General features: G+C 45.7%; 1 protein-coding gene across 7 annotated transcripts in view; it reads left to right on the forward strand.

The window, feature by feature from the left end:
* Positions 1 to 18,650, forward strand: part of CCPG1 (cell cycle progression 1) — a 46,418-nt gene that overhangs the window by 8,277 nt on the left and 19,491 nt on the right. For 6 of the 7 annotated variants that reach the window (XR_001168391.2, XM_058665827.1, XM_012929320.2 and 3 more), the window contains exons 2-5: positions 8,208 to 8,276; positions 10,678 to 10,789; positions 11,631 to 11,710; positions 17,935 to 18,133. Coding sequence is in view for 6 of the 7 variants with exons in the window: in XM_058665827.1 (XP_058521810.1) it covers positions 8,217 to 8,276; positions 10,678 to 10,789; positions 11,631 to 11,710; positions 17,935 to 18,133 (451 nt within the window). In the remaining variant the exon portion in view is untranslated. The remainder of the gene's footprint in view (positions 1 to 8,207; positions 8,277 to 10,677; positions 10,790 to 11,630; positions 11,711 to 17,934; positions 18,134 to 18,650) is intronic. The other variant, XM_058665825.1, reaches the window with a different exon arrangement.

Raw genomic sequence — 18,650 nt, forward strand, 5'->3', positions numbered from 1 at the left:
TCACAGAAATGTCACTTATGCTTATCTTTATCATTCATTTTAAGGATTGATTGATTTGAAAGCCAGAGTTACAGAGAGGGAGGGAGAGGCCTACTTAGTGCTTTCCCAACCATGGTTTGCTCTCTAATGGCTGTAACAGTGGCAATGCCTAGACCATGCTGAAGCCAAGAGCCAGGAACTTCATCCTGGATTAGATCATTCCTCAAGTGCCTACAATAGTCAGGATTGGGCCACATTGAAACTGGGAGCCCAGAACTCAGAGTTTCTCCACTGGGTGGCGTAGAGCCAAGAACTTGAACCAGCATTTGCTGCCTCTCAGGTGGTGCACTAGCAGGAATTGCTGGATCAGGAGTAGCTGGAACTCAAACAAGGGCCACTCCCCTGTAGTGTGAGACCCTCAGGCAGCAACATAACTGCTGCACTACTCACCCAACCTGTCCCCTCTCATCGTTTTTTAAAGATTTATTTATTTTTATTGGAAAGGCATATACAGAGGGGAGGGAAGAGAGAGAGGAAGATCTTCTGTTTGAACATTCAGTCCCCAAGTGGCTGCAGAGGCCAGTGCTGTGCTCCGCCGATCTGAAGCCAGGCTCCTGGATCCTCTTCTGGGTCTTCCTACTGCTTTCCCAGGCCATGGGCAGGGAGCTGGATGGGAAGCAGGGCTGCAGGGATTAGAACCAGTGCCCACATGGGATCCCAGCGCATGGAAGGCGAGGACTTTAGCTTCTAGGCTGTCATGCCGGGCCCCTCATTCTTTTTTTTTTTCCATTGTGTGTGTTTTAAAGATTTATTTATTTATTTATTTTAATTGGAAAGGCAGATTTACAGAGAGGAGGAGAGGTAGAAGGATCTTCCATTCTCTGGTTCACTCCCCAAGTGGCCACAAGAGCTGGAGCTGAGCCAATCAAAAACTGGGAGCCAGGAGTTTCTTCTGTGTCTCCCATGTGGGTGCAGGGTCCCAATGCTGGGCTGTCTTCGGCTGCTCTTTTGGGCCACAAGCAGGGAGCTGGATATGAAGTGAAACAACTGGCATTTACAAGGTGAGGCTTTAGCCACTGAGCCATCATGCCGGGCCCTATTTACACTTATTACAAAGATTTATTTGTTTATTTGGAAGAGTTGCAGTGAGGGGTTCATCCCACAAATGGCTGTAGTGACCTGGGTTGGAATAGGCTGAAAGCAGGAGCTAGCACTTCATCTGGGTCTTAGTTGTGGTTGACAGGGGCCCGAAGACTTGGGCCTTTTTCCACTGCTTTTCTAGGCTTGGTAGGAGGCAGCTGGTATGGAAGTGGAGGAGCCGGGACTGGGACTAGTGCTGATACAGGATGCTAGACCTGCAGGCCCTGGCATAGTTAGTACACCACAGCACCAGCTGTGTCTTTTTTTTTTTTTTTTTTTTTTTTAAGATTTTTGTTTTTTTATTTTAAAGACATATCTCACTCCTGGTTCTTTCTCCAGATGCTCACAGCAGCTGGAGGTAGGTCAAGCAGAAGCCTGAGGCCCAAAACTCCTGAGTTTCATATACGGATGGCGGGGAGCCAGGTATTTGGGCCATCATGCATTGTCCTCCCCAGGTTCATGCATGCTCAACCACATCAGAGGCCAAGTAACCAGGTCTGATACGGGGTACGGGCATCCAGCTTAACACCTGACCATCGCTTGTAAAGTAAAACTTTGCCATCTCAGCATTTTCTCTTTAATTTGCCAGATTTTCTCTACAGTAAGACATTTAGTAACAAGTATGCTTTATGGTGTGTTTTAGCTGTTTATGTTGCTTGTTGAGTATTTCTGATTTTTTTTAAAGATTTATTTTTATTTTGTATTACAAAGTCAGATATACAGAAAGGAGGAGAGACAGGAAGATCTTCCATCCAATGATTCACTCCCCAAGTGAGTGCAACGGCCGGTGCTGCGCCGATCCGAAGCCAGGAACCAGGAACATCTTCCAGGTCTCCCATGTGGGTGCAGGGTCCCAAGGCTTTGGGCTGTCCTTGACTGCCTTTCTAGGCCACAAGCAGGGAGCTGGATGGGAAGTGGAGCAGCTGGGATTAGAACCAGCGCCCATATGGGATCCCGGTGCGTTCAGGGCGAGGATTTTAGCCACTAGTCCACTGCACCAGGCCCTAGTTCTAATGTTGACAGGACTTTTTTTTTCAAAGTTACTGCAAAGGGTGGGAGAAAGTGCCTCATTGGAGCATCTCAAAGAGGGAGAAAACAAAGGGGTTTCACAGAGGCAAATAAGTCTTGAGGAGTGGAGATACCTGACAGTGTGTCAGGGCAGTGTGGGCATTTGTTTTACCACATCAGTGAGAATAGTTTGCCTTGTGTGTGCTTCAGGGCTAACAGTCTTAATGGCGCAGTCGTGTGTGTGTGTAGGGAAAGTTTATTCTAGGTTGGCCAAGCAAGGAGTCAGGAGTTAAACTCAAATCTAACTCCTAAATTGGAGGTCTGGGGAAAGTTTGATGGGGTCGTAAAAGGTAAGCTGAGATATGAAAGAGTTGACAGGCAGTTTGATTGGTGGGGACTGCAATAAAGGATCATATATGGATCGGCATGAGGAAGAGACCATTTAGCAAATATTGTCATTTTTTTTAAAATTTTTATTTTTAATGATTACATGGTTGACCAGGGTGGGAAGGATTGAGGGTTAGGGAAAAGTGGGTGAAATCATTGTTTCCAAATTCTCTATTTTTTCTGGTCTTTGGGGGAAGGGGAAGCTAAAGGGGGAAGCCACACCCAGCCTCACAAATGTCCCAATATGCAGGGTTAGGGAACCGCCACTCAGTATCAACCCAGGGTCCCAATGTAGATCATGTCGAGGGTTCTGACCAAGTGGTTTGGATGTTCTGAAATGCTGCCGATTTCGCTGATCCAAGGCTGAGGCAGTGCTCCCAATGTCCATTGGCTGACATAGTTGACCTCAAGTCTCCATTCACCCAGTTTTTGCTGTCATCATTTGCTGGGGTAGCTGTATTTGCTCTATGCTCATTCCTCTGCTGTGATAACAAATGAGCTGCCATATTCTCCAAGTGCATCAGGGTCTGTGTCCGCCGCTCTGCCTTTTTTGCTCTCAGGCAGATCCAAGGAGCAGGGCCAGGTGACTTAAGCCCCAGCAGATTCCCCACCTGGGGGCTTCATGAGCCCAGCACCAACCTTGCATGTGGGCCTCAGGTCTCCAGTCAGGCGAATCAAGCCCTCTGGAATCCCCACTCCTTGGGCTCACAAACCTAGCACCCACTGCTTAGGCAGACCAAGGAACCAGGGCCAGGCAGCCTGAGCCCCACTGAATCTCCCACTTTTGGGACTCAAGAACCCAGCACCTGCTTCACACATGGGCCTCAGAACCTGAGCCAAGTGACCCAAGTCCCGCTCGATTCCCCACCTCCGGGGTTCATGAACTTGGCACCCGCTGAGCAGATGGATCCATCGAGCAGGTGGACCCCAGGACCCAGGCTATACAACCTGAAACCCGTCAGGATCCCCTGCCGCTGTGACTCACGAACCTGATTCCCATAGAACCCAGGCTGGCATGGCTCGCCTCAGCTCAGCATCCCCAGTGTGAGCTGTCTGGCATTGTGGCCTGACCTGGCCCCTCCTCCACCTTTCCTGGTTCTCAGAACTGCCAGCGGATGTTATGAACTGGCCCAGCCTGGTCTGTCCCCAGACCTGAGCCCCATGTGGGCTGGCGAGTTCTCTAACCTGGCATGGTCAGGGCCGCTTCTCTTGACTAGGTTCTTGTGCTCACCTGCAGGGACTGTGTCCCTACAAAGGAGCTCCTAGACTCTTCTGTCAGGTCTCTTCCCAGTGGCAGTTCTTGTGCACACCAGTGGGTTCTTGGCCCAGGTTGGTTTTGTCCACCTCTTGTCCTAGCAGGAATGGTGGCCTTGCTCAACTGCCCTACACCCATTCTGGTTCTCATTGTTGGGTGTTACAGCCTGGCCGCACCTGGTCTGTGCCCAGACACAGCTTTCACATGACTCACCTTGAGTCAAGACTCGTCCCAGGCTAATTCTGCACCCACCCTGGTGCTCACGAGTACTAGTGGGTTCTGGGGTGTAGCCCACTCTGTCTCTCCCCAGTCCCAGTCCTTTTCTCTGGGCAGTGCAGCTCAGCTGGTCAGCCTTCATCTGGCTGGAACTGAATTAGGCCAGCTTTGTAACGAAGCTGGTAAAAACTTAACGCCTGTCAAGACTGCAGTCTGTTGTTAGAAGTGGGCAGGGAAGGAATGGGGAAGTAGAGCAGAGAGCTCAGAGGAGTCCTGATTGGGGGCAACAGCCAGGGTAACATTTGTCAGAGTATCAAAGAGGGTGGGGAGATTGTCTTGCTTGCTTTCCAGCCTTGATAAGGTTTGATAAAGTCAACTCGCAAGTAGTCTTAAAGCCAGATGAAGGGAAGAGTTCCTGTACCTTATGTTCATGAGTAAATACTGAATGGACTAATGAATGGAGGAATTAATTCTAAATTGATTTAACTGTGGGCCTCCTTTCTATTGGAGAATGAGTGATAATGCTGTTAGTTTTTCTATCATAAGCTTCATATGCAAGTAAGAATCTGTGGAGTAAATTTAAATCCCAACTACATCAGCACATGCTTTATTCTCTATTAAAACCATATGTAGGGCCCGGCGGCGTGGCCTAGCGGCTAAAGTCCTCGCCTTGAACGCCCTGGGATCCCATATGGGTGCCGGTTCTAATCCCGGTAGCTCCACTTCCCATCCAGCTCTCTGCTTGTGGCCTGAGAAAGCAGTCAAGGACGGCCCAATGCATTGGGACCCTGCACCCGCTTGGGAGACCTGGAAGAGGTTCCAGGTTCCTGGCTGCGGATCGACACAGCACCAGCCCGTTGCGGCTCACTTGGGGAGTGAATCATCGGACGGAAGATCTTCCTCTCTGTCTCTCCTCCTCTCTGTGTATCTGACTTTGTAATAAAATAAATAAATCTTTAAAAAAAAAAACCATATGTTGGTAATACTTGACAAATACTCTCCCATAGAGTTTGACAATGTCTTAGATATTTTAAAGAAACAGTTTATGAGCAGTTTATGGGCAGTCTTGTATATGAGAGGTTCTTGTGGGAGGGGTTTGAAGGCAGTGCAGACCATTTTAAAAGGCTGATTTTAAGTGACATGGGTATGTTTGTCTTTCAGGGAAAACTTAGCATGGGTAATACTACAAAAGGGTAATTGGAGAGTTGAAACTAGATGAAGAAGGCTTGTTAAGCTGCCCCCATAGTTGAAGTGGGAAATCGTGTAATTGGATAAGGCTAGATTAGGAAAGGTGGGTAAGTTTCAGTTATCCTACTGTGGTTATCTTAAGTTTTGGGTTTTGAACCTGAATATTGGTGGCTTTTGCTTGCAGCTGTGATCTTTTTGGCTAATTCTGTTTGCCAAGATATCAGAAATAGGAGTAACAGGAAGATGATGTCAGTTTTTACAGACATTGTATTTGAAATAACCGAGAAACTGACGAGTGGACATTAAAAGCAGTTGGAAATGAACAGCTGTGATAAATAGTTGCTGCCATATACCAGATATAACCTTGTCCAGAAAAGCAGGAACTAAAAATATTGTTTTGTAGAGTTTCTTTAAAAGGTGAGTAAGTCGCAGGCACGTATAGGTCATATTCAGGGGTGGAGTCGCCAGGGAGGTCAAAGGGGAGAGAGACATGCTGCTGGCTTCTGATGAGCCAGAAGAGGGAATTACTGCGTGATGCCACCCTCACGGCTCAGGTGTGGGTGAGTACGCCGGAGGGAAGGGGTCATTTGGTTGACAGGTAGGCAGACAGTATTTCATAAGAGTGTATGGGCCCGGCGCAGGGGTCTAATGGCTAAAGTCCTCGCCTTGAACGTGCCCCGGGATCCCATATGGGCGCCAGTTCTAATCCTGGCAGCTCCACTTCCCATCCAGGTCCCTGCTTGTGGCCTGGGAAAGCAGTTGAGGACGGCCCAATGCTTTGGGACCCTGCACCCGCTTGGGAGACCCTGAGGAAGTTCCTGGCTCCTGGCTCCGGATCGGCACAGCACTGGCCGTTGCGCTCACTTGGGGAGTGAATCATCGGACGGAAGCTCTTCCTCTCTGTCTCTCCTCCTCTCTGTATATCTGACTTTGTAATAAAATAAATAAATCTTAAAAAAAAAAAAGAGTGTAGGGGAGGGTATGGCTCCCAATTCGTGATGGTAAGCTACCTGCTTGCCCGTTTCATTCTGATGATTGTTAAAGCATACAATGAGGAAAAAAATTCTTCCGAGTCTCCTCAGATCTCTGAAGCCCTCTCCTGCCTCTTCCTCTCCATCCCATTGAATGTGTATTGGAATGGTTTAAATACTCAACTTTTTCGTGGAGTGTTATATTGTTTCCATGTATTGCACACAGTTAAGGCTTTCCCATCCTTATGTATTTAGTTGCCTTCCCATCTTAACATGTGTGTTCTTCAAAAATTGACGTATGATCTTTTTTTAAAGATTTATTTATTTTTATTACGAAGTCAGATATACATGATCTTCAAACAGCCTACTCATGTTAGAGTTTTAGAGTTTCATATTTTTGAAATGTTTTTCTGCTCTTCTTGTCGCTGTGTAGTACTTCCTTTCTGTCTTGGTAAATCCTTTCAGTGTAATTAACTCTTTAGCTTTTCTTTAAAGAAGGAGCCAGACTTTTTTTTTTTTTAAAGTATAATATCTCAGTGTTCAAATTAGGCAGTTGTAAATTTGGACTTATAAGTCGGTGATTCAGATTGATGTGCTCTCACTTGAGCACTTTTTTGTATTGTCCGCAGTGGAGTTTTAAGACAGCAGTGTCAACTTGCATCTAATGTGTTCATTGAAAGTGAAAAAAACAGGCCTGGCATGATAGCATAGTGGTTAAAGTCCTTGCTTTGAATGGGCCGGGATCCCATATGGGTGCCAGTTCCAGCCTGTGCGACTCCACTTCCCATCCAGCTCCCTGCTTGTGGCCTGGGAAAGCAGTGGAGGACGGCCCAAAGCCTTGGGACCCTGCACCCGCGTGGGAGACCCTGAAGAGGCTCCCAGCTTCGGATTGGCTCAGCTCCAGCCACTTGGGGAGTGAACCATGGGACACTCCTGTCTCTCCTCTTCTCTGTTTATCTGCCTTTCCAATAAAAATAAACAAATCTTAAAAAAAAAAGAAAAAAAATGCAAAGCACAAGCATCAGAATACCGTTTACATTCAGCTGGGTTTGAAGTTTTACATAAGTTTTCAGGAGAGAATGTGATGGTGAGACAAGAAAAACAAATAAGGCAGAGTGATCAGTAAATTTTTACGGACTTGTGTCTAGGCTATTTCTAGTGACCACAATTTATTTTAAAAAGATTTATTTACTTTTATTGGAAAGGGAGATACACAGATTGAAAGAGATACAGAGATCCTTCATCCACTGATTCATTCCCCAAGCAGCTGCAGTGGTGGGAGCTGAGCAGATCCAAAGCCAGGAGCCAGGAGCTTCTGCTAGGTCTCCCATGCAGGTGTAGGGTCCCAAGGCCTTAGGCCGTTCTAAATGCTTTTCCAGGCCACAGGCAGGGAGCTGAATGGGAAGTGGAGCAGCTGGGATTAGAACGAGCACTCATATGTGATCCCGACTTCAGCCTCTAGGCTGTGCAACTGGCCCTAGTGACCACATATTTTTAACCAACCTCTGACATTTTCCTTTTTCTATGCCATATTTCAACTGAAATTGGTAATGCAGTTATGCATATTTCCATAAAAGCTGATCAATTGGTTAAGTTCCTTATCTGCTTGAAAAATTGCTTCACATTATCAGCCTGTAGACCTGGGTTTGCTTGCCTGGAAGCTCTTTAATATTCCTGCTTCTTGGTTTCCTTAGACATGCTTTTCACACCTATTCTTTGAAAATACAATCCTTTTATTGTTGCTACAGTCACCGTGCTGCCAGTCTGCCAGTCTGCCAGTCCTTGTTGACGTCCTCATGTGATTAAGTTGGATTCTCCTTTTTCTTTGATTCTTCCACTTTGTTTCCTTTCAGTGCTAGCACTGGCGGTCTGGGCTATTTCAGCTCAGGAGGCTCTCCGCATTTGTAGTTTAGTTTATTCACATAGACATGCAATTGTATCCTGTCCTGTGTGTTGTCTCAGTTTCATCTAGAAAGCAATAAGCCATTTTTCATGCTTTGTCACACTTCCTGTAGAGTTTTTTTAGAAATGTATCCTAAGTCATTATGTTCTTATATTTGTAGACCTGAAAAATGTCTGAAACTTCCAGTGACAGTGATTCCTCTTGTGGTTGGACTGTCATCAATCATGAGGTATGTTATTACATCCTGTTTAAGGTACATTGTAACATTATTAGTGTTAGTGATATAAACTGCGTTCTTTGAAGGCCAGACTTTGTCTACATTTAAGCAAACTTAAATTTTCGGTAGCATGATCATTTTTCTCACCCAGATTGAACTTCACTGCTGAAAACTGTGATGGGCCAATATGTGTTATATTGTTATATGCTCTTGTCTTTCTGTTTGATATATTAGGTAGATTGTTAAACAGCCCACTATGGTAAACATTGTTTTTATATAGTTAAAAATTGGGCATAGAGATGATGTGCAATTTTGGCAAGATCCTGTAGCTAGAGAATATTGGCCTGTGTTTGAACAATCTTGACTGGAGGATGGAGGTGTGTGCTTCTTCAGTTTCTCAGGTTGAATTGTTGGCTTATGCTAGGGGAGCTTTGTGGAAAGAGGACTGTGGGTACAGCCTGAGCATAAAATGAAGTTTATAATTCAAGAATGATAGAAATACAATAAACAATGGCATGTTTTCTTATTGATAAACGTGTATATTATAGAAAAATTATAAGATACTGATAAAGAGAAACAAAATCTTCCATACTTGTTTCATTGGATTTATTTTTAGTATTGATTTTTGGATATTGTAAGTTTCTCTTGTTCTTCATTAATAAAAACTTTTAAATGATACTCTTTGCAATTGCTTTGACAGGCTAAGGTTAAGGCAATTTGTTATTCAGATCTTCCCAGAAAACAACATTAATTAATATGTGATTTTTTTGGAATATAGTTTCAAAATCTGATTAATATATATTAATTGAGTTTGTGGTAATTTTTTTTTCTTTCTAAATCACCTATGACATTTCTATTTTTAGCTTGTTTTCTGTAAAGCTTAGATCAACTCCCATAGCAACTTTTTCAAGTGGGGTTAAGAAGTCAGCATTGGGAGTGTTTCTTAGGAGCCTGCAGGGTAGAGTGAGATTACAGACCTCTCCTGCACCTGGCCCAGGTTGGTCAGGATTGTACGGTGGGCCACAGAGGAGAGCGCATTTGTACTTGTCTCTCCTGTACCTAGTTTCTGTGCTCTGTTTTTTTTCTGTCGATATCTGTAACATGTATTTCCCAGTCCTTTTCCATTTATTTAAAAAGAATTGCTTATTTATTTAATAAACGCTGAGACATACAAAGAGGGAGACAGAGCGGTATCTTCGATCGATTGGTTCACTCCCCACATGGCCTGGAACTCTGTACAAGTCTGTCTTGTGGGTAGTGGGGTCCAGGTACTTGGGCCATCTCCTGCTGTTAATCCAAGTGCATTAGCAGGGAACTAGATTTGAAGTGGAGTAGCTGGGGCTTGAACTGGAACGCTAGTGGGTGCTAGTTTCCCAGGCAGTGGCTTAATGTGCCATGCCATACTATCAATGCCTTTTCTTCTCCATACCCATCCTTCTGTTAAAGACCAGCACTAGTCTCTGTCAGTATCCAAATGGCTGCAATGGTTGACACTGGGGTAGGCCAGAGCCAGAAGCCTGGGACTTCATGTGGGAGCAGAGGCCCAAGGACTTACATAATTTTTTACTGCTCCAGCCGCTTGGGGAGTGAACCATCGGACGAAAGATCTTCCTCTCTTTCTCTCCTCCTCTCTGTATATCTGTCTTTCCAATAAAAATAAATAAATGATTAAAAAAAAGTGGAGCAATTGGGATTTGAACCAGCGCCCATGTGAAATGCCAGCATAGTAGGCAGTGGTTTAACCTTGTTTAACAGTGCCAGCTCCAGATTTTATTTTTTTTTTAATGCTCGAAGGCGCTTAGAAAAATGTCTTGTCCTGTAAATGTTCAGTTAATATAAATAACGAAGTTTATGCACTTATCTTAGGATTCAGCCTTGCTGTTTGGTAACTTAGAATTGTCTTTTTAACGGTTTATTTGTTTTTATTGGAAAGTCAGATTTATAGAGATAAAGAGAGATAGAAAGATCTTCCATCCACTGGTTCACTCCCTAAGTGACTGCAACAATGATCTGAAGCCAGGAGCTTCTTTTGAGTCTCCCACGTGGGTTCAGGGCCCCAGGGCTTTCGACCATCCTCCATTGCATTTCCAGGTCGCAAACAGGAAGCTAAAAGGAAAGTGGAGCAGCCAGAATTAGAACCGGCACCCATATGGGTTCCTGATGCCTACAAGATGAAGACTTTAGCTGCTAGGCTGTCAGGCTGGGCCCAGTGACTTAAAATTCAAAGCCCGCATTTCATCCTGCCATTTCTCTACCTTAGACATTTCTTGATTGAATTGGACAAAAACCTGTCATTAAGTGGTGTTCACTTTAGAGTGTGAAAATGATTGGGACTTTGATTTTGGGAGCATTTACACATTGTCAGATCCAGCTTTAATTAACTAATAGATAATTGATGGTCACTTTTCCCTAGGGCTCGGATGTTGAGGTGGTGAATTCTGTCACGCCCAGTGACACCGGTGAGCTCACCTCAGAAAGTTCATCTTTAGGACAAGAGGAGCTATTACTGCAGGTGGACCAGCGAGGTAAGTTAAATCCTGATTGCTTTTAAAATAGGATGTGTCAGTTTAACATTGTGAATATATCTTGCATTCTTTCCAAGCAGACAGCCTGCCTTTCTGGCTAATGTAAGTGATCAGGTCACTGAATGAAGCTTTTGTGACGCGTTTGTGTAGCTGGAGAAAAGTGTCTTGACCTACCCCAGAGATTTGTTTACACCTGTAGTGTGTGGGGTTCCAGACCATGTATTACATGGTTTCACATGAATTTGCTTGGGAGTATAAATTTACTGTTTATTTTTTTGTTTTGTTTTGTTTTTTTTACTGTTAAGACTAACTGTACAAAATTGTTCATCACAAGAGATTTATTTGATGCCTTTCCAATTATAATCAAGGCACTTGTTAAAAGTATAAAATGGTATGTATCTCTTATCCAAAATGGTTAGGACCAAAAATGAGTGAGACTTCAGTGGAGCATTTTCTTTCCTTTTTTTTTTTATTTGTAAAGATTTATTTATTTTATTAGAAAGTCAGATATACAGAGAGGAGGAGAGACGGAGGAAGATCTTCTGTCCGATGATTCACTCCCCAAGTGAGCACAACGGCCAGTGCTGTGCCGAAGCCAGGTTCCAGGAACCTCTTCCAGGTCTCCCACGTGGGTGCAGGGTCCCATGTGGGCCTTACTTGACTGCTTTCCCAGGCCACAAGCAGGGAGCTGGATGGGAAGTGGAGCAGCTGGGATTAGAACTGGTGCCCATATGGGATCCTGGCTCGTGTGATGCTAGGACTTTAGCTGCTAGGCCACCACACCAGACCCTAGCGGAGCATTTTCCATGAAGAAATAATTGTATTGATGTTTACTTTCTAGCAGAAGACAGCCAGAGCAGCACAGTGTTAATAGAGGAAAATGTATATCCAGCTTTAGGAGAAACCAAATCAGAAATCGAGGTAAGCTTGTATTTACTCTGTGGGACTTTGATTAACAGCTTATTTGTTTGAGACTCAGAGTTCCAGGTTGCGGGGAGATCTTTCATTTATTAGGTCACTCCATAATTGACCCTCACTGGTTTGGGCAGGGTCGGCCAAAGTCAGCAGCGTCCTCCTGGTCTTCATATGAGTACAGGGGCATACAGTTTTGGACCACCCTGTGCTGCTTTCCCAGGTGCCATTAGGGACTCTTTTTTTTTTTTTTTTTTTCTGTTTTGTTTAAATACGTTTTATTGGAAAGTTGAGTATGCACAGAGGAGGAGGAGAGACAGAGAGGAAGATCTTCTGTGCATTGATTCCTCCCCAAGCGGCTGCAACGACCATAGCTGAGCCAATGCGAAGCCAGGAGCCTTGGTACAGGGTCCCAAGGCTTTGGGCTGTCCTCGACTGCTTTCCCAGGCCACAAGCAGGGAGCTGGATGGGAAGCAGAGCTGCCAGGGTTAGAACTGGTGCCCATATGGGATCCTGGCACATGCAAGGGGAAGACTTGCCGCTAGGCTACTATGCTGGTCCCTTTATCTGGTACTCTTATGGAATGTGGGCCTTGCAGCTGGTGTTTTAATCATTACACTGGCTCCATCTCTTGTTTTAAAAGTTAAAACATGTTTATTTCAGTTGGCGATTCCATTGTTTTATTCCTCCAGTAGCCACAAAGAGAGAGCTGAGCTGAGGTCAGGAGCCAGAAAGCACACTCAGGATGTGCATGTAGATGGCGGCAATCGGCTGCTTGAGCCATCTCTGCTGCCTCCCAGCGTCTTTATTGGCAGGGCACTGGAGTCAGGAGCTGCAGCCTGGTATCAAGCCCGGCTGCTCCACTGTGGGGATAGAGGCATTTAACTGTGACATTCAACAGAGTGCTCCAGACTAGTATCTTTGAAAGTGAGCTTCTCCTTTTCCTTCTGGTTAAAGAACTAGATTCCCTAGTTTCTAAGGACCGGAATATATAATCCCTAAAATGACTTTATTTGGAAATAGATTGTTTCCTTGAATTGATTGAAATTTATCATGGTTCACCCAAAATCATGGTTGATTTTTGAGTTTAATCTGACTATTGTCCTTTGGAGTTTTATTTGACATACAGATAAAACTAGATGGCTAGATGTTTTTAAAAGATTTATCTTACTCAAAATGCAGAATTGCAAAGGGCAGTGCCAGGGAGGAAGGGAGGAAAGGAGGAAGAGACGAGCACGGAAAGTATTCTTCCCTGTGCTGTTTTACTCCCCACATGATTGCAACTGCAAGAGTTGGGGCAAGTAGAAACCAGTAGCCCGGAGCATTTTCTGGGTTTTCCGTATGAGTATAGGAGCTCCAAGACTTGGATCATTTTCTGATCCTTTCCCAGGCACGTTAGCAGAAATTAGATTGGAAGTGGATCCACTGAGATGTGTACCCATATTGTAGACCAGCGTTGTAGGCTGTGGTTTAGCCCAGTGTGCCACAATGCCACAACAACGATCCCACTAGATGATTTTGACATGGTGACTCAGTTCATTGTGCTGCTGTAACGCAATACCTAGGATTTGCTGACTTAAAAATAGCACGAATTGATGGTTAGTGTTGCAACACAGTGGATTAAGATGACCTCTGATGCTGGTATTTCATATTAGAGTACCATTTTTATTTTTTAAAAAGGATTTGTTTTATTTTTATTGGAAAGACAGATATACAGAGAAAAGGAGAGACAGGGAGAAAGATCCTCCATCCACTGGTTTACTCCCCAAGTGGCCACAAAGGCCAGGGCTGTGCCGATCTGAAGCCAGGAGCCAGGAGCTTCTTCCGGTTTCCCCATGCAGGTGCATGGTCCCAAGGCTTTGTGCCGTCCTCAACTGCTTTCCCAGGCCACCACCTGTCAGCTGGATGGGAAGCGGGGCTGCCAGAATTAGAATTGGCGCCCATATGGGATTCTGGTGTGTTGAATGCGAGGACTTTGGGCACTACGCTATGGTGCCGGGCCCCTATTTTTTATTTTTGTCAGCAGCAGCAGGTTTCTTTTTTTTTTCCTTGATGCTTGGATTCAACCTTGATTCTGGCTGCCTGGGAAGCGGCAGTGCTCCATTGAGTAGCTGAGTTCCTGTCATCCACAAGAGGCCAAGATTGTCTTCTGAGCGTGTGTCTGTAGTCCCAGATCATGTGGGCATATGGAGAGTGAGCCAGCTGATGGGAGTTCTCTGTTCCTGTTGTTCTGTCTCTCAAAAAAAATGTAAACATTATTAAAAAAAAAAAAAAGAAGCTCTATCTTGTTTAGTTCGGGAGGCTCAGCAAGTTTATTGTGCTTTGGAAGATGCCTTCTGCTTCCAAGAAGGTGCTTGGTACTTCATCCTCCATTGGTGTATACACTGTGACCTCATATGACAAAATGGGATGGCCATGACTGCACTGTCCCTCGGCATGGGTGTAGACTGGTTCTCGGGAGTTCCACACTGAGCTAGACTTCAGCACCCACTGGTGCTCATGAAAGCAAGGTTAATGTAGGATGGGCTTGGTTAGGTCTTGACACCCACTGAACCATGCAAGAGCTGTGTGTGGGTGTGAACTAAGGGTGGCTGGACTGTATCACCCAACAGTAAGAACCAGAACGAATGTGAGCCAGTTGAGCAAGGCCACTGTTCCTGCCTTGACAGGAGGTGGACTAAGTCTGGGTCAAATGACCAGTAGTGTGTGTGAGATCAACTACTGGGAGGAGGCCTGGTAGAGGAGCTTGGGGAATTCCTTTGTCTGGATGTGGTCTCTGCAGGTGAGTGCAGGAACCAAGGCTGGGAGCAGACCAGACCAGGCCAGGTTATGGTGCCTGCCAGCATACATGAGGGTCTGGACGAAAGGCACTGCAGGCTGGGCCAGTTCAGAACATCCACTGGCAGATCTGAGAACTAGGATGGGATGTAGAATAGGCCGAGTCAGGCTGCAGTATCAGCTAGTTTGCATTAGGGCCAGGACTAAGGGCTGGGCTGGGTTGGTGATATCCACCAGCATGAGCTGGAACTGGGGATAGGCTGGGCTGGGCCACGCTACAGCACCTGACAGCAATGCCAGAGTGAATTGGGCCATGCCGGATTGGGCCACAGCAGCCACCAGCAACATGAGATTTGGGGGAAAGGGGTGGGGGTGGGGTGGTGCAAACCTAGTAGGGGACCTGTAGGGGGCTGTCCTGCTAGGCTGCTGCCCCCACTGGTGAATGTGAGAACTGGGACTGGGAGCAGATGAGGTTGGGCAGCGCTACAACACCTGTTGGCCTGCATATGAGCTGGGTTAGGGAGAGAGCCAGGCTGGGCTAATCGACTATCTATTGGTGCATGCATAGGCCAGAGTAAGTACAGGCTAGTTGGGCTTTGCCACAGCGTAAAATGGCAAACATTGGGTTAGGGGGACAAGTCCTTTGTCAAGCAAGACTACAGAACCACCTGACAAAATGCAAGATCCGGGGCTGGAAGAGGGCCTGTTATGGAAACTGTGGGCACCTCTCTGATGGGCTGCGATTTCCACTGGTGAGCATGAGTATCAGGGCTGGGAGCAAGCCTGACTAGACAGGTGGTGGCCCCGCCAGCTTGAGTGTGTGCTGGAGAGTGGGGTCAGTTGGGTTGAGCTAAGTTTCAACTCCCATTGAGGTATGGAAGAGCTGAATGGGATGCAGGATAGACCGGACTGGTCAGCTGCACATGCGGGAAAGCACAGGAACCAGGGCTGGGACTGGCCCCAGTGTGGTTGTCCCTACTATGCTGCAGATCCTGTTGGTGAACTTGAGGGCTGAGTGTGCAGCAGGCAGGGTTGGGCTAGGCTTCAGCATCCATTGGTTTATGTAAGAGATGGGGCTGGAGACAGAACTGACCCAGCAACTACAGATACCAATGTGTGTGTAGGCTGACATGGGTGATGGACTGAGCCGGACTCCAGACTGGCAGTCACACAAGTCAGGTCTGGGATTGCCTCAGATGAGGTGTCTGTAGGGATCCACCAACTGAACTGCTGGACTTAAAACTCCAACCGTGAGATTTGTAGGACCTGTGGTCTGAGCATGGAGTGCATGTGTCAAACCTGGGACTCCTCAGTGGCTGAGATGGAACAGTGGACGGCATACCCAGACGCACATGGAGGATATGGCAGTCCATTGAGGCCTACAGAGGGCATCTGGTGCCATAGCAGAGGAAGGAGAGCAGAGCCAATTGCTCAACTACCCCAGCCAAGCATTGACAGCAAATATTTGGGCAAATGGAGACTCTGGGGTGGACTGTGTCAGCAGATGGCCCTTGGAGAGATTTGCTCATCCTTGATTCGTAATATTGACAGCGTTTTAGGAGTATCAGAACCACTTGCGGAACACTTGGGATGGCTTCGGGTGGCTGTTCCCCATCCCTGGGTACTAAGGAGGCAGAGAAACTGGGTGCAGCTTCTCCCCTATTTTCCCGCCGTCCTCCAGATACAGGAGGAAGAGGAGGGAAAATTTTTGAAACAGTAGTCTCACCCTGGTCAACCATGTAAACATAATCAAAAAGAAAAGAAAAAAAAAAAAGGCCAAATGTTGTTTAAAGAATCTTGTAGCAAGGCTTCGCGTCCATGTTCCAGGAGCCCCAGTGGCCTCATTACCTGCTCCCTCCCATCCCTCAGCACGTACAAATACCCACAGCGTTGTTTTGCCTGTTGGTGAGTTTGTCTACATGCAGGGTAGTCTAAAAATTGTATTAGTTATCTTAACCTTTCTGAGAGGATAGTGTTGTAGTATTTGTTATTAATATATTACATCGCCTAATTGATAAACTAAGCATTATGAAAGGCATATATTTCGAACAGGAAAAACCATGGTTTACGCAGGGTTTAGTGCTGGCCTCCTGGGTTCCAGTATATGGATTTAGGAGGGATCTCACTCATCCTACTACACATGGCAGAGATATTGAGATACATTATGGGTATAGTAAGAGAAGTTTAATCAGCTGTCTATTACAGGCCACTTGACTGTAGAATTATGCTGAAATAGACCCATGGAACTGGTGAGAGAAACCAAGTTTCCCCTCTAATGATTGTTGTGAGAAAAAATGATCATCTTGGCTTCTACAGGCTAATAGGATAAGGCAGGGGTCTGTTCTGATTGTGAAATTCACATAGAGGTTTGATGCTCTTCTCCCCTTTCTTCCCCCTCCCCCTCGTTCCCTCTCTTCCTTTCATTTCTGTTTTAGTTGAAAGGCAATTATACGTCGAGAGATCTTTCTTCTGCTAATTCACTCCCCAGATGGCAGAAACAACTGTGCTAGGCCACAGGAGCTTCATCTGGGTTTCCGGTGTGGAGGCCCAGGGCCCAAGCATGTGGGCCATCTGCTGCTTTCTTGGGCACATTAGCAGGAATCTGGATCATGGGTGCGCAACCAGGACTCAAAGCAATACTGATGGCATGTGGCAGCTTTTCTCGTTGTAACACAGTGTTGATCCCTCATGCATCTTTTCTATTTAAAGTTGAGTGTAATGTTGCATAGATTGTTATGAAATAATGAGTGTGATGGCTCATTTGCTTATTCCACTCCTGCAAGCTCAAGGATCCAGTATGGGTGCTGGTTTGTGTCCTGGCTGCTACACTTCCTGTCCATCTCCCTGCTTATGGCCTGAGAAAGCAGGAGAGGATGGCTCCAAAGCTTTGGGAGCCTGCATCCGTGCGGGAGACCTGGAAGAAACCCCTAGCTCCTGGCTCTTGATTGGCTCAGCCACTGCTGATGTAGCCATTTGCGGAGTGAACTAGCAGATGGAACATCTTTCTGTATTTCCTTCTCTCTGTAAATCGGCCTTTTCAATAAAATTGAATAAATCTTAAAAAATTCTCGGGCCTGGCTGCGTGGCCTAGCAGCTAAAGTCCTCACCTTGAACGTGCCGGCATCCCATATGGGCGCTGGTTCTAATCCCAGCAGCTCCACTTCCCATCCAGCTCCCTGCTTGTGGCCTGGGAAAGCAGTTGAGGACGGCCCAAAGGTTTGGGACCCTACACCCGCGTGGGGGGCCCGGAAGAGGTTCCTGGTTCCTGGCTTCGGATCGGCGTGCATCGGCCCGTTGCGGCTCACTTGGGGAGTGAATCATCGGACGGAAGATCTTCCTCTCTGTCTCTCCTCCTCTCTGTTTATCTGACTTTGTAGGAAAAATAAATAAATCTTGAAAAAAATAATTCTCAAATAATTGTTGGATTCATGGTCTCTAAAATTGTGACCCCGCAGGCAGAGGAAGAAAAGTTCACTGAAGACAACATCTATTTTGGAGCTGCTAGTGATGATTCGGATATTGTTACTCTTGAGCCACCTAAGTTAGAAGAAATTGGCATTCAGGAAGTTAGTGTTGTTGAAGAAGCACAGAATCCTGAAGACTTTATGGGTTCTTCGTCCAGCAGTCATTATGCGTTCTGTCAACCAGAAACCGGTGAGTGCACTCTGAAGACTGTACAGATAAGACTGAAGGCCTTATTATATAATGACTTTTCTAACCCTAAATTTGAAGTTTATCATACAGGAAAATAGGTCAAAATAACTGCATGGAAAATACTGTAAAATGAAAGAGTTATGCCTGGATTTTTTTTTTTTTGTATGAAAAAAATCGTATTTTCTTTATCTCATTTTCTATGAGCTTCTTAAATTGCCTTCATATGCATATGAAGAACTCAGGAAAATCTGTTGTAAGATCTGTTAAATCTGAAAACATAGTTTAATAAATGCATCTTTGACTATGAAGTATGAGGCTGAAGGGTCCAGCATGGAAGCCTAGTGGCTAAAGTCCTTGCCTCGTATGTACCAGGATCTCTTACATGTGCCAGTTCTAATCCCAGCTGCAGATAAATAAATCTTTAAAAAAAAATAGAGAGGACTGAGGCAGGAGCTCTGGTGCAGAGCTTTGATCTTTCACTTGGTTATGGTCCACCAAAGTTTGTGCACTGTCACCT

Source organism: Ochotona princeps, chromosome 6, assembly GCF_030435755.1.
Source record: "Ochotona princeps isolate mOchPri1 chromosome 6, mOchPri1.hap1, whole genome shotgun sequence".
Taxonomy (NCBI): Eukaryota; Metazoa; Chordata; class Mammalia; order Lagomorpha; family Ochotonidae; genus Ochotona; species Ochotona princeps.